This window comes from Ixodes scapularis, unplaced genomic scaffold (assembly GCF_016920785.2).
Source record: "Ixodes scapularis isolate PalLabHiFi unplaced genomic scaffold, ASM1692078v2 PGA_scaffold4__175_contigs__length_147842914, whole genome shotgun sequence".
Taxonomy (NCBI): domain Eukaryota; kingdom Metazoa; phylum Arthropoda; class Arachnida; order Ixodida; family Ixodidae; genus Ixodes; species Ixodes scapularis.
In genome coordinates, this window is record NW_024609879.1 from 59,877,211 (window position 1) to 59,896,222 (window position 19,012).

At 43.1% G+C, this 19,012-nt stretch overlaps 1 protein-coding gene across 1 annotated transcript in view; it reads right to left on the bottom strand.

Moving 5' to 3' along the window:
• Window positions 1-4,140: 4,140 nt before the first annotated feature.
• LOC120846999 (medium-chain acyl-CoA ligase ACSF2, mitochondrial-like) overlaps window positions 4,141-19,012 on the bottom strand; it is a 72,511-nt gene continuing 57,639 nt past the window's right edge. Inside the window, exons 13-16 of the mRNA XM_040218940.1 lie at window positions 17,343-17,488; window positions 8,441-8,582; window positions 7,279-7,389; window positions 4,141-4,260 (exon numbers count right to left, since the gene is read on the bottom strand). Of these exons, the coding sequence (XP_040074874.1) occupies window positions 4,141-4,260; window positions 7,279-7,389; window positions 8,441-8,582; window positions 17,343-17,488 (519 nt within the window). The remainder of the gene's footprint in view (window positions 4,261-7,278; window positions 7,390-8,440; window positions 8,583-17,342; window positions 17,489-19,012) is intronic.

The following is a 19,012-nucleotide window of genomic DNA, read 5'->3' on the forward strand; positions in this document are numbered from 1 at the left end:
GCGCAGCTGGTGCGCAATGGAATCCGGGGTGACTCCCCTCATCAGTCTCAGGACCGCCGTTCGCGTCATGGTGCTCACGCTGGCGCAACCGTCGACGCGCCACTTTTCTCGAGTCACTTCGATGACAGTCCCATATGGCGCCAGGGCCACTTTCACCTCGTTGTCAGCGCGTTAAAGAGCAGCTAGTGGAGCTTGACCCTTACGTCTTAATTGTTGGGGTCGACCACGATGCACCTCCGCCCCTTGACGACAAGCTCGGGCGTCGCGAGCATTTTCTTCTTTGCCTCCGCGTTTCTGAAGGTCACCGTCCATACATGATTCATTTCATACGCCCCTAGGGCGATAACTTCGGGAGCAAGAAATGCCGACGCAATTCATCTAAAAAATCTTCGACCCCATACGGCCGCCCCTTTATATCCGCATGCAGAAAAACAGTATTAAGACCCTGTAGGCAATTGTGGCAGCATGACGACGTAATCCTGTGACTCTTCCTCGGTCCTGTTCCCACGGCCCTTCTGAGCCGCTAAAGCCGCTCCTGCGGAGCCAGACATTCTGCGTCCGCTCACCACGGTGACCGGAAGTAGAATCGACACACTATTTCAACCTTTTTTTTTTTCTTTTCTTTATTGCCTGGTACATGACATACACAAGAAATAGCCGTGAACGCTGACAAAACGAGTGATAAAAACTGCGTCAGAGTTTGGCTAGCATCTGAGGGTTAAAGTCTTTTCATAGTCACAAGCCCTTCAGTGAGTGATAGCCGGTCAGGAATACATTGCTGGACCTTGTGGGCCTCAACGAAAGAAATGACACTCTCAGGAAAGTAGCATTGTGCTTCTCGCACTTCACTGTCAGCGTTACGTACAGCCATTCGTGCCCTCCAGTTGCTGTGCAAACACACGAGCACACGGGATTAGGTTCTTGTCGACCGATAAGAACCTAATCCCGTAAGGGTCCAGCGGGAAGTCTTTTTTCGGGGTCCGCTGGAGGACGTCCCACAGAAATATTCTATCCCAACATTCTATGAAGTCATGCCTCCACTGTCTCCGGCCTCTTTCAAAGAAAACAATGCGTACCCCACGGAACAAACAAACCCTTTTCTTGCATCCAAGTCTTTACCGTTAGTGTCCCGGTGTGAAGTTTAAAGAAAAAAGTCCTCACACCTGGAGGCACCAGCATCCTTTTTACCCGCATTAGAACATCCTGTCCTGGCCCACAACAGTACAAGGCTCTGTACATAGGCACAAAAAAAAGATATCCACATCTTTATACAATTTTTTCCGAGTCACCACGGTTAAATGTTCGAATGAAAAACGCGCCGCTGAAAATTGGCATGACGCCACTAACTCCTTAAAGTACCCATGAATTCCACCTGGCACACATGACGACGACACAATGAACTCGGGCAATGCCCGCCCAAGTCTAACTGACACACAGTTCGCAAAAAAGGATCACTAGTGTCTCGAAAAAAAATAAACCGATTTACAATTTGCCGCAGATACAGGTGCACCAAGCCTAGTCCTTTCTCACGTACCCGCCGAAACAGATTCATCCTGCTTGTGCGCTTCCATGAATAGCCCCATATAAACACCGCAAACACCCGATGCAATTTCTGCATATTCACTCTGGAGCAATGTAGTACTTGCAACAGGTACCAGAGCTTACTAACAAGGAACAAATTACAAGCCGTGGTCCGCGCAAAAATAGAAAACCCATTGCCCTTCCATTTTTCAGCTTTGTCCCGGAGCTCCACAACCTGATTACGCCAATAAGGTTCACTATCAGGATAGTACTCGAGCGGCACACCCAACTACTTCACAGGAGTGGTTACCCACTATGCATTCAAATAAACGCTTGGTGTTGCCGCCCACTCTCCATGCCAGAACCCTAGACATTTACCCTAATTTACAGCGCTTCCACTGGTGATGCCACGCTATTTCAATCGCCAACCCAACGCCTACCCATACGTTTTTTATACTGATCATATGAGAGGAATCGTTTTGTCAGTGACCATCTCAACCATGAACAATGCTAGGAATATAGTGCTGTTTTCGCACAAAAATTGTTCTTCCAGATTGTTGCTAAACTTTCCAGGGAGTGTATCTCTTACAAAAAAGTAATGAAAACATCGTCCCCATAGGCTCCCGGCAGCCATGTTCTGGCTTCCCCGCATAGACTGCCCTACTTTGCGCATGCGCGTCTCCGTGGCAACCGCATCGTCTCATGCGAAAAAAACAAACAAACAAACAAACGAAAGTAAACACACATAAATTGTAAAGAATACAAAAAGAATCCAGAATTTACCTTCTTTGTCTTTGAAAACGTTTTCAGCACGTGCTACGTGGTACAAAAATATTTTTCTAGGTTCCAGTTAAACCAAAAAGAAAATATAAACGCTTTCAAAGCACGTTCAAAAGTATGCGAAGGGGAAGGACGCCAGGACAATGGTCAAATGCCGCATGGCTAGTGCATCAACAATGGCGGCGCTTGAGTCAGCGGCGGCTTCCACGACGTGCTGGTACGGAGGCTGCGATCGTTATAAAGTCAGTTTCAACCCTTAAACATTCCCTTTCCTGCAATTTTTGAAGCTACGATTGTTTGTGGATACCTCCCCCTGCGTTCCGCAACGGTAAGTGCGTCGCTAACACTGGCCATCGGCGATGCAGCAGACGCCGCCATCTTGTACGCCCGTCTTTTCCTCACGATTTTGCCCCCGCGCTCTTGCACCCGCGCGCCTTTCGCTGCTTTTGCTCTCGCGCTTTTGTTCCCGCGGCTGCTTTTGCTCCCGCGCGCCTTTCGGTTAGTCCCGGTCGAGTACAGTTAGTCCCCAGCATTTGCGCGCGGTACCTAGCTCGAACCAGATGGTCTCTTTGGGGAGCAAATGAGAGTTCAGAGGACCAAATGCTGGCCGTTAATCCATCGAAACCTTTTTTTTTTTTTTTTCTTAGAGTGCAGCCAATCCTCGAACAACTTTCGGCTGTCAACTCTCGATCTGATCGGCCGGCACCGCGCCGTGCGCTTCCAGATATTCCACGCCGAAATACGCCCGATATTCGAGATCTCTCTCGGTCAGATCGCCGCATACCTGCGTATTTACGCCGGCCTCGAGGCGTCAAAGGAGCGTTCGTTCCGACGCCCGCTATACGTCGGGATTACGTCCGCCAAAACTGCCCATAAACAAGTAGAAAATACGCCCTGTATAGTTCGGCCTTAAAGAAAAGGGAAACGGCAAATAATGTGCAGGAAATAATTGACTGCAAAAACCACTATTGTTCGTTTTCTATGAATTGCAGCAGCATTCGTCTAGGACATCCTCAAGGACGACGTTCTCTAGGACGAACTCAAAGACGTTCTATAAAAAACGTGGTATATAGGACATCAAAAACGACGTCTAGGACGACCTCTAGGACAACCTCTCTGACGACGTCGAGGATGGCGTCAGAGGCGACGTCTCGGGCGACTTCTAGGACGACGTCAAGGTCGTCAGGTCCATCGAAGAGGGTGCGAATGTGAAGGAGTGAGAATGTGAACTGAAATACTCTACTGCGCATGCCTACAGCGCACTAGAAAGCCAGATCGACAAAAAATCTGGGGGGGGGGGGTAGCTAAAGAATGCAATAAAAAAAAATGCCGGAGTTGCTAGTTCGTGCCTCAACCCCGCGTTTCACAGACGCGCCTATCTCCGTAAACAGAGCCGGGGTTGATATATAAATAAATGTGACTAAAATGTAGTAAAAAATTAACGGATGTCATAATTGTTTCTTTTAAAGGCCGATGCACAACTTCGGTTTTCTGTATGGAAGATTACCTTGGCACCCTCCTCTTCTAAAGTTCGAGAACAGCCGTGTTGAGGCAAGTTGAAATTGGTTTAAAGGTAGAGAGGATAGACAAAGGAGCTGTGATGAAAAGTAGAAAGCGCGAATTGTACGGTGGCCTCTAAGCACCCTTGAACCCTTGGGATATCCTCATGTAATTTTTAAATGTTTAACCAAGCAGCGCTCGTGGTCAATGGAACATTCCTTACCATAAGACATCGCTTCCACCTGAGTGAATAATGTGCGACAGTCGGGCGGATGTGAGATATGCAAAGTATACTTTATTTCTTTTTCACGTGTTTCGTTGTCCCACGCCAATCGTCCCTCAGAAGTTCAGTAGTCGCACGCTTTCCTCCTGCATTGTGTGCTTTTGAACTTTTCCGGTCGTTGTCCTGGGGAAAGAGTCCACGAACAGCACATATTCCGGTATCTTGTAATCGTGGATCTGTAATTATAAAATTTGTTTTGGTTGCGTTCGCACTGAACAAGCAAAACATTGACATATTAATTGTTTAACTGAGGAGAACAAGGCCTGTCTAAAGAGTACGCTTCAAGACGCGTGAAACAACACTTCACGCACATATGAAGTGAAAGCTGCTGTCCCTCTCACCGTCTTCAGTTCGGACATAAACCACTGCTTCTTCTTCTTTGTGACGTCGGCGCTCGTCAGGTTTGACGTCACACGTGACCTGGCAATTATGTGCCTGTCCATCTGATCTGGCACGGCTACCGTCGCCACGGAGGAAGGTTAAATATGTCCGGCCTTTCGTGGTTGCGCTCGCGCGAAGAGGCTTGGCATCCTCGACCTTGTATCCTTTCTTTTTTCCTGGAAGCTCAGGCATGAACAACAGCGGAGGCCTTGACTTTTAGCGAAAAGACCCTTACAAATACAGGCAGTCTATAGGAATATTGCCTAAATTGTAGTGCGCTATGAAATAAATTTTGTTAGCTGAGTTTTAAGACGCCTGCACGTTGTCCACTCCTTTCTATACAGTCACGTCTTATCGACAATTTTCAATAAACTTTTTATAGGCTTTGTTCCAACCCAAGTTTATAAAGTTCGAATGACAGAACTGCTAAAGATTTCCTATCGGCAAGTTTCGAAAGACTTTCTGTCACCATATTTCTCTGCAATTTCTATTGATTGGATTCAACAAAATAATAAGATGAAGTACGGAGAAGCGACATCACGCCCAGTTCGATCCATGTTGTTGAGGCTGGGTATTTCGATTGTGTCAAATAATTATTACCTCTTGCAATACGTTATAGTTGGAGATGCAGATCGCCCACCCCTATAAATCACACCTGATATATTTATTTTTGAAAAAAGGAACACAATCGTAATATTTTAATATTCTGGAATGGTTCTCCTTCGAATCATTGCTTTTCAAGTGAGGTGGATATAGAGGTGGAGCTGCCAACACCACTGAATAGCTAGTGTTTTGAGTGCTCAGTAGTGTGTTCATCTGTGATGCCTGCGTATGTACACACGCCAAGTGGTGAGTAGTGTATGGTTTTATGGTTGTATTGTGCGAAACCTAGAAATATTGTTTAGAATATACATTTTTCGCGAAACACTGAGCTACTTTCGTTATAATAGAAATGGGCACGGTGTTAGAATATTTTTTATAAAATTTCATCTAATCTTTGTACGCAAAGCTCTATAAAAGTTTACAAAAGGGCCCAGAAAGCTATAGTCACTGGATAGAAAAGTGGACACATTTCGTTTAGTATATCTCTAGACTCTACACACAATTTTCTATAAATATTCCCGTAAAAAGACGCATAAACATTTTTCTAAGCGGAGCGGGTGAGTGGGTGTTAGGACCTACGGGTTCAGCACGCTCTAGGCCTCTGTCAAAACAGAAAAAAAAAAAAAAAAAACTTTCTCACATGGGAAAAAAACAGATGAAAGCGGATCGGCGCACGTGTGACTTTGCGCCTTTGGAGTGTCCTGTTTGGACAGGCCTTCAAATTGACGGAAGCGCAGTTCTTCACCAGCCCTCGGCCGCTCATCCGTCGTCTACTACCGGCTCGATAAGCAATGTTTCAGGCATTAATTTTAGCGGCGCGGACACGCGCTGCCTGTTTTTCTACGGGTCTATTTGAGCCATCTCCCAGCTTTTAGTTGCGAAGACGTTTCGCGTGCTTTAAATTCTTCGACCTAAGCGTCTCAAAGAATTCGCAAAATACAGAGCTCAGCTGGCTTCGAGTGTGATTTGTGTCCGAGTGTGGGGTTGCACAGCAACTCGGAGCACGTGGAGCGAAAGCTCACCCTAAAAAAACAAAAACAAAAAAACAAGTGATCACGGCCTCAATACCCACCCCTGCCCGTTTCTATCTGCATGAGCGTCGCACCGGCGTGCGGTCGTGTATCGAAATTTTGTAATGCACGTTGAAGACCACAGGTTAGCGGTGCTACTGCACTGGCTACAGTTCTCATCTAAAGCAGACACCAAGTATCCATTAATGTTTAACTAAGTTGGGCGCGCTCTCTAAACTGTACACGGAACGCAATTTACTTATGGCGTAGCGCTTTTTGCGCCGTTTCAAAATCGGGTAGTAAACAACCGGAAAAAAATCATGATTATATGAAAGATAATTGGGGCTTTCGTCACATTCTGGGTATTGGCTTATTCAAAATATTGACCGCCTTTTAAGTTTTAATTGCATCGATCGGGCAAAACTATATTGCAAAATATTACACATTATTATATATGTACGTTATTACACATTATTATATATTATACGTTATTTCACATTATGCTTAATAAACATTGTACACATTATTACATATTACAATTTATACTTTATTTGTAAACACATCGTGACGGTTATTTTCTTATGTATCCTCTCACAAGTTTTATTTCTGTGCTGGTTGACGCATTCATAATGCTTTGTATTCACGAAAAGTCGCGTATTCAAAGCGCTTAAGACAAGGTAGTCCACACGTTAGTACTCAGGTCCTTGCCAGTGTTCAAGAAAACTTCACAGATAGAATGTAATGTCCGCCGAGCCCAATAATCATGTTGCGAAGACAGTGTTCGTGTTTGGTGACCCGCTTAAACATTCTGTATCAGATAAACCAAACCACCGCGTATATAAACGCTTCATATATTTGTGAAAATCTCTGTCAAATATAGCAGTCTTCATGTGCCCATACAGTGAGTAACATTTGATCTCAACATTGTTTTATGATTCCTTTATACTGGTCTACTTACAAAAGGCTTTGCTATGTAATGTCTGAAACGATATTTTAAAACTGGCAGAATTACTTATTTTATTGTACATATTCTGCGTTCAGAATAAAACTGCACGCCAAAAGTGTACATCAAGTGCAAAAAAGGTGGCCACCTTTAAAGTTCGGCATTCATATAGGCTTAAAAAATTTGTTTAGATACAAGTGATAAACTTCTCCTTATATTAAACTGTAGCCATCACACGACTTAACCCGATTGCATACCTTTCCTGTACAGAAGATCTTGATGTTTTCGTGAGTCAAAGATTTATGAGGCTGCAGTTTGATCCAGACGCATATCTTATTTCCCACCCTCTTGTCCGGTACTCCAATCACCTGTAGAGAAATGGCAGGAAATGGAAGAGCCTTTAACTTTAACTTCCGCTAGTTTAAAAGAACCAAAATAGGTTTTATTTTTATAGAGTAAAGAACTGGAACAAATCGCTACCTAATTATATTGCTAGTGGCTAGTGGGAGAAAAAAAAAACGACCTTCAGATGGCGAAAATGACCCCCAAAACCTGCTTTTTGGGTGTGGCTCGTCAAAATATTAAGCGCTGGAAAAAATCCGCCATCTTGCCATTCCCCCATTTTCGACTCTATTTGTGAACGTTCCGGTCATTGGAATAACACAGCGAAAGAGACTAACTATACACCTGGCCTTACCACTCCAAGGCCTCATTCCGCGCGAGTTTGAAATCTTAAAGTAAGAGCCATCGACGCAACGAGTCCGAGCAATGTACAAACACCCGTCGACAATTTCGCGTTTTTTTTCTTTTTTTTTTCTTGTATTGTGTTTGTTTATAAAGCGAACCGCTCGAGTCAATATATGTGAGGATCTTCATGATTGCTAGCAGTAAATTAAGGACGTAACCTTGATTTGACCCTGTTAAAAGGAGAGACGACATGTGGGGAGAATGGGTTAAGATAAAGAAGTTGGGTTAAACGGAGAAAGATTCATGGCGACATTGACCGGTCCCTTCCACCGAATCAAATTGTCGTCGAATACTCGCACACATTAACAGAAGCTCTAAACAAAAACCTATGCTGGACATCGTTTTCTAAAGTTTCCGCTACCTAGTCCATCTTTTTTTTTTTTTTTTTTTTTTTTTAAAGATCATAGCCACAAAGCACCTTACGTGACCGGGTCCCTTCGATGAAGTGAGCTGAGCCTGTTGGTGCATTTTTTTTTAACATTACTATAAAATGAAGAAATGGATTGAACGCTGTTCCTCGTCAATTGTTTCAGCTGTAACGCTAACATGTTACGGGCTTTTTTCGAATAAAGGCGCTCAAGTTCATGCCCCAGTTTCTTAAAACAGAGCGTTGCAAGGAACAGCTCCTCTCACGCTCGTTCCACACCGTCTGTCACGCTTTAGGAAACATACCCGCGCCTCCTCCACGTCGGGGTGCGTGTTGAGGACACTCTCAACCTCCAGTGGCGGCACTTTAAAACCCGCACTGTGGATCATCTCCTTGATGCGACCCAAAAATGTGATCCGACCGTCCTCGCTCATGGACGCCTCATCCCTGTGAACGGTTGAACAGAGAGGGTAAACATTTTGAAAGCTGCATTCCAATGTTATGACATTTGATCTATATACTAATACATAGTAATACACTCACCTAAACTAGTACCCCAAAATGAAAGTCACAATATATTTTTTTTTTTTTTGCGAAGCTTTTAAAGGTTAAAATTTGGTCTGAGAGGCTGATCGGTTCTAGTGGAAACACAGGAAACAAGATCTCAGATGATATAATATGTGTATATCGCGACGGGATACAAGCTTCTTGTATACCGACCGACGTGATACAAGAAGATTGTTGTTGTGAAATTAGTGCTGCAGCTAAATTCGCGCGAAATATTGTGTTTTTTAGACTGCCTGCTTCACTTTCAAGTTATGCGAAATGCGACGTCACCCTAATGAGGAGACCGGGAAAATTTGAATGTTAGTTTTGCATCACATTCATTTGTTTTCGTATCAATCTTTAATTTAGAAGTGATAAATAGCATGACACATAGAGTAAAAGTGGGCATTCCGAAATATGTTCAGTTTTCGTAGTTCGCGAGAACTTCGGCATGCAGAACTCCCAAAACAACCGCTTTTTAAGTTAAGAGTTATGAAACTTGTGCCACAAAAACACCTTTTCCCGAAAAACTTTTTTTTTTCCCGCAAGTTTATCTGCGCCAAAAATACTTCGTCAGACACGTTACGACTTAGAAGCGTTACCACATATATTATCAGCAACAGCGCGTAACAAGTTAGGAATAAAAGAGAGGAGACAGAAGTGAAAAACACAGAGCTGTCTAAAAACTCACTTTTGATTTACATTGGGGTCACAAGCAGGACCACAGTAAAAATAAACCGAACACCGAATAGCTGAGAAATTTGCGCTCATCATGTTGACGGCTTCGAAAAGTGTTATAATCTTTCGGGTGATAATGGAAAAGAAGGTGAACTGGCGCATTTGTCATCAAGTCGCGCTATCTTCTCTTCCTCAATAATTTCTTGAAATAGAAGGTCGCAGCTCGTCGCCAATATGCTGCATGTCGTGAAACGAGGATCACAAACACAGTCTCCGCAATGAAATCCTATATGGCCAGAGACCGTCTTGTTCGTGTTTTTTTAAGATGCTCTCGTAGCCGATCGTTGAGACATCTGCCCTGTTGTCTGACATATATACCGAATGCCACATGTGTGCATGTTGTGCAGAATATACCTTTCCTGTACACAGAACAAAAAGATTTTGGCGTTCTTTGTGCCGATTTGTCTTAGATTAACCGCGTTGTTAACTTTTTACATAAAATACTCAGCTTGTCTGGTGCGGAAAGAAACACATTTATGTCAACCCGGTTTGCTATCCTTTCTAGGTTATACAATATTTTTTTGCATGTAGGGAACCACTGCCGGTACACTCTTCTTCTCTTTTAACTGTTGTTCTTTGCTCGCACATTTTACCTTCTTTAATATATCTTATACTTCAGATAATAAAAGGTAATCTCAATATCCTGCAGGTTGAGCCTTGAGAGCTACGCATAGAATTTCACTTTCAACAAATGTGGGCAGAAATTACTTAAGACATTAACTAAGGATAAATTAGCCACGCTCCTTTTTTCTAAATTTGGATGCGCCGAATGTCAATGAAGGAGCGTTATTTTCCTCTTGGTTCTTGTGAAAAAACATACATGATCGTCCTCCAACGATGATGTGAGGTCTAAAAATCGTATTCATGCTTTGTTTGGGAGCTCATGATTTTTCTACAACGAATGTACACCGGTTCTGATGCTATGCCTTGTCTCACCCTACAATGAACTAAAGGCCGAAGCTGCAAGCTTCCAGGTTCAGTCACGAGCCAGCTAGAAACCAGGTAGTGTATTGCTGCGACGTGCGCATCAATGCGCGAACCTGGGAGATACGCACGCCGGAATAACACGTGGTCTCTAACTGGCTCGTGCTTGGACATGGCAGCCCGTTGCTTTAGCCTTTATCGTAGGTTAAGACGAGGTAAAGATATCAGTTTGGAGACTGCTAGGGAGTCATTTTTTATCACATTTTAGGGAAATAAAAAAAATTATCTACAAAGAGAAAAACTAAACTACTGAATTGACTAGGCGACCTAAGATAATGCTACTAAGGTGCGCAAGGTATGTGTCACTGAGAATCGGGACAATGTGCAACCAAACACCTTCTCCGTTCCTTTGCTGGACGATATTCCATCCCGATTGGCAAAGGTAGGTGGAAGATGAACTTTTAATAACTAAAGGAATGTACCCTGAGAGACCCCTGAAGCATTCTGAAACGCAACAGCTACAAAAATGTCAATACACTTTTCCACACTTGTTAAAGGTGGTTCTCAGAGAATACAATAATAAAGGTCTTTGAGATAACCGAAGCACGCTCTCACTGTGTTGAGTGAGAAAACTGATGACATAATTAGTCCTTGAGTAGGAACAGATCGTGCACTGTCCAAAATTTGACTTGCAAGTAAAAGGCCAGAGCATTTTGCCAAGTGCACCCTTCTGAAACGATGGCTCTTCAAGGACATTTTTGTTTGTGAGTTTTTGCATTAAAGAAACGTTATAACTGATAAACTAACGTTTTTTCTCTTGAAATTGATGGAACACACCTGCTTCAAACCTGAAGAGAGGCAAGGTTTTTCGGCCTTACTTTTTACGTTCGATAAGGAAATGGTCTTCGGGTATTAGAAAAGTGAGTCAATTGCTGCAAGGGCGTTGGTATCCAAGATATGGGTCGACATTAAAACATACCCACCCACATTGTCTGCTTTTAGAACGAATAGGGACTGTTCCTTCAAGTACGACTCAGTTTCTTTTACAGGCAGGCGTGAAACCGATGGCTGAGACAGTAAAAAAAATCTTGGAGAGGCTTAAAAGGCCCCTAAGAAGGAAACAAAAACTGTTTTTTTTTTGTAACAATCTGGTTGGAACACGCGCGTCAAAAAACAAGTTTTCCGCAAAAAATAGATTGGAGCATTATTTACGGCAACAGATTTATTTGAAATGCTGCGCGCAAAGTACATGACGTCACGGAATGGTCATTCGCTCAACGAGATGGTAATTCGCTCTTTCCCCCTCGCTTCTAGCGCCATCGTTTTGGCGTTAATATTGTTTCGCGCAAAATTAATTTTTTTGACAAGCGTGTCCCAAACAAACTGTTAAAAAATGCTTTTGTTCCTTTTAGGGGTTTTCTAAGCTCCGCCTTTAAAGGAGCTGTGCAACGATTTTAACCTTGAAAGATTTTCCATCTTCTGCTTTTGACATTGCCTATCTTGTCACAAAGGAAAGAAAACACACCTCCTTCCTTCGAAATTGACTTAAAACGAAATAAACACACAAGAGGACAAAACAGATGGTCCTGCCGCGTAATCGAAAGGCAAAAATGATAATTTTCCCCGACCTGCAGCCGCAAGCGGCGGCTTTGAGAACCACGCGGCATGACATCAATGAGGTTTTGTAGAAAGATAGCAAGTTGTGCGAATACCTGCTCGATAAAAGGTAACGTTTCTATAAATCTTGTCGTTCCAACATCAATATAAATGCGTCAAGAACCTGGTATTATCGGCCAAACTTTTATTATACGGAGTTTTAGTTGTACCATCTATCCTAGGTCCACACAATCGTCAGCTCTATCTGCTACCGCAAACAGCCGTCGAAAGCCCGAGGGGAACGGAGGCAGTGACGGGCGGGTGTGGCCGGACCCGGATGAGACTTTCCTCCTTTCACCATATTGTTTTTCGCTGCGCCAGCACGTGGTCGCGAGCGGATGAGTTCTCGCTGCTCACTGATGGCTCTAGAAAGAGAGGTTCACCGCAACCCTGCGCGACCCTCATTGACGTTGCAGCGCACGTGACTCGGAAGGTGGTGAAGTAGTTGAGAGGTACCAGAAATCTTAATCTTTGTTCATTTTTAAAATGAAAACTAGGACATGCCGGCAAAAGCGCTGTTTTGCTATTTACTTCAGAAAAGTCGAGACACCAACTCCAAAATTATTTAAGGAAAGCACTGAAATTGTTGCACAGCTCCTTTAAGAGTGGAACGCGATAGCGTTATTGGGTCCCGTTCGCAGAGCATTAGATATACGCGTTCTCCTTGCCAACCTGCGCAAGCGCTTGTGTGTCGTCCCATAATGCAACGCGCGCCGCCACGTGTGATGTCACACGAGACGTCACACTTGGTGGCGCGCGTTGCGTTATGGAATTTAGCGGATAAACTTTTCTAGAAAATATTCCGCTAAATTTGTCGGGAAAGTTTTCGCGACAAATATAGAGGGTAAATCTCATATTGCAAAGTGCGCTGCGCCCTGTAACGTCACCCGTGGCTGCGCGCGTTGCTTTATGGGATTTTCGGTCCCTTCGACGCCGACACCGACATGGACGCTTACGTGGACGCCGATGCCGGAATTTCTGCTACGCGAGCTCATCAACGCAATTGCATTAAGAGCATCGTCTTGAGAAGTGTAGCGGTAACAATCAACCTCAGGCGCCCATCGTGACACTTGTCTCACAAGTGACAGCAGCTCAGGTGCTGACTTCTTGGGCCGAACTGCAAAATTAGGACCATAGCCGAGGACTCGTTGCACTTTATCGCGTAAATGTACGCCACCGATCACATAAACTGGGTTGCTGAGAGCTGTCATGGCCTTTGGTGTGAAGCACGAAGCTGAACTAAGGCATGTTGCCGCATAAATTGCGTCGTTCAGTCGAACAACGCATAAAATTCACACCATTTATTCCTCCCTGTGAAGAAGGAAATAACTAAGAAATGGCGATACCAGCAATGTAAACTCATACAATTTTTCCCTCTTTATTATGTGTTGACCTGTAGTGGTTCTTTCTATACTAAAGATATCGCAAATCCCACAAAATATTAGTTACCAGGTTAATATAAATGTGGCTTTTTCGGCACAAAATAAAAATTAGTAGTTTATATAAAATAATTTACAACACACTCAGTCTAAGAACTCCACTTGTTCAGTGTACAGAAGGAGAAGTATATTCCATTCCACCCTCATGTGGCAAAAGGTATGTCGAAAAAACGGGCAGAATTCTCCACGATCGGCTGCGAGATCATCTTAACAATATGAACAAGACTTTCTGTGGCAGTCCAGAAATTCACTGCACTAAGCTGAGGATGTAAACGTGCTATGCCATGTTAAAACAAATGCACTCTATTGCTTTGGAGTGGCCAACCTCTGATCAGAAAAATTATGGGCGCTGAGACGATAGATAGCGCGACTGATTGACAATTGTGTCAGCGCCACTTCAGTTCCTTTATCCGCCAAAGATTAAAAACAAATTGCTCGTTTTTTTGTTTTTTTTTGCGTTCTTTTTACCGTGGGCTTGCTTTTCAAATAAGACGAATAAACATCGCGAATTATTAGCGCTGCCTGTCCTATGTGTCCTAGCTCTCCTTTAGTTTTTTTGTTACGCGCTATTGCAGCTAATATAAATTCTTTTTACAAACTCGCCCTAATTTTCTCTTCAAAATACATATTTTTTTCCGAAACGTCAAGCGTGAAATGAAAGCAAGTTTTGCAAACGCTCTTAGGACATTGAATTTCCAAAAGAATATCACTCTTTACGTGCCTCGAGCGAGTATAAATTAGTCCATAAAACAAAATAAACTTTACAGAAAATAAAAAAAAAGAAACTGTGCGATCTTTATTTTTATTTTTTTTTTATTTGATTTTGAGTTAGGAGCATTCCAATTATGATTCTGTGTCAGAGCGCCAATCCAGAAATACAACACGTTTCCAAATCGCTCAGATGATTCTCGTGACCTAAATCTTCCGCTACAATTGTTTATGGCAATTTTATTTTGTGATGCAGGAATCTTATCCAGGCACTTATACATGTTTTATTGGTAGTTGCGTCTTGTCATAGCCCCCTCTATACGGAGAAAGCCTCGCACATCGACGGTGAAGTCATAGCGCGCGCGGCCGCAGGAAAAACGAGAGGCGGAGCACGCGGAACGGTGACCAATATGGTAGCGCAGAGCAGAAAGGGCAGAGACAGTGAGCGAGCGCTTGGGTCATGAGCGGCCGCTCCCCGAACCACGTTTGTTTTTGTGTTTTCGTCACCGTCGTTTTCGTGCTCCGGGAGAAACGGCTGCGGCGACTCGAAAGGGCGCTGGCAGCAATGCACGATACCGTTGGCGTCGGCGGAGGTGTCGGCGTGCCAGCGGAATGCGCCGTGATCGGACCATCGTATCGCGCCGCGGAAGAACCATGCAGTTTTGGCTAAACAAAACCGACGGCCGGGATCGTCGGTTTCGCGTTCAAAGATTGCTGGGGAGATGCGGGTGCAGTGAGAAACGGGAAAGGGTTGACGTTGAGTTTCTCCCCTCTACAATACCGGAAAGAAAATAGGAAAAAAAAATGTTTCTGCCTCCCGTTTCCCCGCCCCTCCTTTCCCGTTTTCGGCGGCCGTCTCTTCTCGCGACGTCGCAGGCTTTCTCCGTATAGAGGAGGCCATGGTCTTGCACAAATGATAATAATTGCAGGTGTCCTGCAGCGTCTGGTACTAAAGTTATGTGTACGGAAAGGCAATTTGAAGCTATAGTTCTCTGGAGGCGGCGAAACTGCGTCCCGTCCACATGGGCGCAGATCTACCACAGACAACCATTGCACCAATAAATAACGCAAAGTTACAAAGAGCGGTGCACAAATAGAAGAAACAGTAGACAGTAGAATGTAGGATCAAGAAGAAATTCGGCTGGAACAAAGTTACTAAAGAAGTGGTAAAGAAGAGCTAAGTGATAAAGCTTTGAGAAGTACAAAATATAAATGAGAAAGAAAATATAAATGAGAAAGTGTTTTTTCTATTAGTAAATCAGTAAAGAGTTAGATATTTATTTTGTAAGTGAGAAATTTTTAATTCAACGGAATCCACCGTAAATTATCGCATAAGCGCCCACCTCGTTAGAGCGCCCTCTATTAACATTTTCGAAACTAGGCAATTTTGAAAAATTATACGTTAAGGGGGCGATGGAACAATTTTAGTACTTTGCGCAAATACGGCTTAGAACGAATTCCTGAGACCTATAAAACACGCGTTCGTTTTTCACCCCACGCAACAGAAGTCCGAGAAAGAAGTTCAAGAGAAACAAGCAGAGTTTACCCCCTCAACTCGCAGCCAGAACAAGCGGCCACGTGATCTGGAGCCGATTATAGGCCGCCAATGTTGATCATAGCCACGCGCTGGGGTCGGCAAAGCACAGGACACGCGCTGAGTTCCAGAGCTCGGCTATTGTCGTCGTTCTAGCGATTGGACACAGGCCACTACCCGAATGCTTCTCGAGTTAGCAATTATCACGAGCCCAAATCGAGTGCCCACGCAATGCTGGGGTCCAATGTATGAACAGCATTCTAATATCGTCATTGGGATGTACTGCGATCGCCACGCTACGTCGTCGAATTTTGCAAAGGAGAGATTGAATGAAATTGATCGGTTTTGTCCTTGAAATTACACCGCAACAAAGAAGTCCCTTGGGCAGTGGCGTTACGTCCTTGAGTCCCACTAGTGCCAGTAAGCTCGTGTGAAGTGATAACATTCCATTTGAATATCATTGCACCGCTCCTTTAAGCGCCCAATTTGACCGTACAAGCGGCCATGTCAAGATTGCCCCAGTCTCTAGAGAAAGTGAAGTAAGCGCTCTACGGTATTTTACGGTATATCCATATCCAGGCAAGTGGAAATTATGAATTCGTAAACAAATTAATTAATTTAGGCTAACTGAGGTTACTAGCAAGTCATTGATAACGAAGCCATTCTTGCACATTGGCTATTAGGCAACCGTTCGATAAAAAGTATTGAAATTCGAAACATTTTTGTTTCTATGTTGTCTTTTAAAAATAGCATGTCTGTACAAAGAACAGAGTTTTGATGAGTTAATGAACAAATTCTCTCGAATGAGGGCGCTGCGCCCTCATTCGAGAGAATTTGTGCACAATACTTTTCATTCCAACGTTTACACGCTTAAGGAGCGTGTGTCATAATATCCTTGCGAAAGCCGGGCCTAATGTCGGTTTATTATTCATATAATGATGCACTGGAATACAACCAAATATTCAGACGTTTTCTTATGAAATGTATACTTTCCGGACGCTCAGTTTCACTTACGTTGAAATGTAGCCTAGGCTGTAGGATTTCCATTATGGTAGACATTAGTTGTAAATATTAGTAACAGCCTTGGTTTCAGCTAACGGGTGCTGTTAAAAGTGTTACATAAGTTACAAGTGTTAATTAAAGTTTTACTTGTTACTTAATGCTAATAGACCGATCTCAACAGCCAGTTTGACTACGCCACCGCTGCCGCAAAGCATTGAGGGAACTTTAGTCCTTCTGCAGATGCGACAACCTCGCTGGAGCTCTGCACGTGCAGGCCACGAACAGTCTCGTGCACTGCCGATTGCCTCCTGTGAACTAAAGCTATGGCTGCCTCGCGCATGCGTCGAACGCTTGGTGAGATCGGTCTATTTGTTTCCGAGAACGTCATTATGATTTTTGCTATAATTTTTAATTTGCCAAAAAATAATGATAACTATATTACAATTGCCGATTCTTCAACCACTCGTCTTTGCGTCTTAGATCCTGGTTCAGTAAGGCAAATGTGTTTTCTATCCGGGTGTTGGCTTTGTCGGTTCGTGCATTTTCCTTTAGTAGTAAGTCTCTGGGTGCCGCACGAAGCTAACTTTTTGTATTTTCATATATGGCGGCGGCATTGGGTTTCATCAAAGACGTCGGCACTGCGAACGACGTGGTCCTTACCCCGTGTGGTACCAGTTCCCTCGGAGGGCTTCTTTTGTATTGGAGTCGTCGTTGAGGTAGCCCTTGAACACATGGGGGCCTCGGGTGCACAGTTCCCCGCTAGTGTTCACGGGAACAATTCTGCCTTCGGTGTCCACAATCTTCACCTAAAGCATCATAAGACTGATTTACTCTGAGGGGGATTGGGTGCTAGAGTTGTACGTCTATTCGAATAAAGTTTCTCTGGGTTAACTACTATTTCATTACCTTAGTTTCCTTGGGCTCCATTTTGCTGTTTGATAAGTAGTAGTTTACTTTGATTTTTTATGATGTAACTAATACTCAAATCAGAATTTATTTTCGAAACCTTGCGGTAAGTTTGCTCACCAACACACATGTCCTCGAAAGAGATATATCAAGTTGTCAAAAAACCTGTTATTTATAAAAACGGCCGATAAATAGAGATCGTGACTTCCTCCGCTACCGTCATTAAACCACTGATCCCACAACGTGAAATTGAAATGCGTATATTTAAAGCATGTAATTAATACACGCTAAAGCTTCTCTTCGGTTTATCTTTGTATAAGTCGACTAAAGTATGCGTTATATACTATATGGATAATTTTATTTTAAATCGTATAAAAAATTGGGTCCTGTCTCAAACTCGTCCCAAAATATACATGATGGGCAAATCCTTCACTATGACGAAACAAAAACCCGTTTTCGGATTATACTTTTAGTTCTTGAGTGTTTGATTTCAAAGATTTCAATGGCGGATTCGGATATAGGTGATTGGCAAAGGTCTTTTTGTTTTTGTACTTCGCCAAGGTCATGCCTATTTTAGTTTTGGCTTAGCTATATTTCGTGCAGCAAAGAAACTTTTAATAAATGTCCAACTAGAGTAAAAGCGTCTAATGGTCACCTAATATCTGCTTCTATTTTATTTATGTTCAAAATTATCCAAACCCCCGCCCCTTTGATGAGAATTTCACTCGTTTTTATGATGACAACTTTTGTTACAATTATTGATGTGGCAAAATGTATACATCAAATGAAAGCTTATATAGTTGCCTATTTAAGAGTTCAATATTTTTATTCTTAAGCAAAAACTGCCTTAGAGAAAAACGCATTTGAATACAAGAGAAAACCGCAAGAATCTATTTCAAGATCAATTTTGTAATATAAGGGCATTTTCTAACTTTTTTCCTATGACGGGCCCTCAGTATGTTCTAACACATTAAATAAGAATAAGAAGCAATATTTTGGTTGGAATAATAAATACTGTATGTATTTCTTAAGATACTATACCGGGTTTCTTAATTTAATACGAACAATATTTTTAATGGGTTGCGAGATTTAGGCGAATCTCGGCGAACATTAGAAGCGGCGATAATCGTCATGGTAAGTTGACTAACTCACGTGATTATGTTAGTAATTGATTTAAATATTTTGTTTTAAGAGGTTACGTTGGAACTGCAGTATTGACGACAATTACTATCAGGGTCCAATCAATTAAAAATATATAGATGTAAAAACGGTAATGGTTTTTAGGTATCAATCGATAAATTGTAGTGTTTTATATCGTCCAATGTAAAAATAGTGCTCAGTCACAAGACCTGCCTGTCCTGACACTGGGAAGAATGACGCAGTCACTTATATTGTGTGGTGAGGATGTCGGCCGCCTGTCTTTG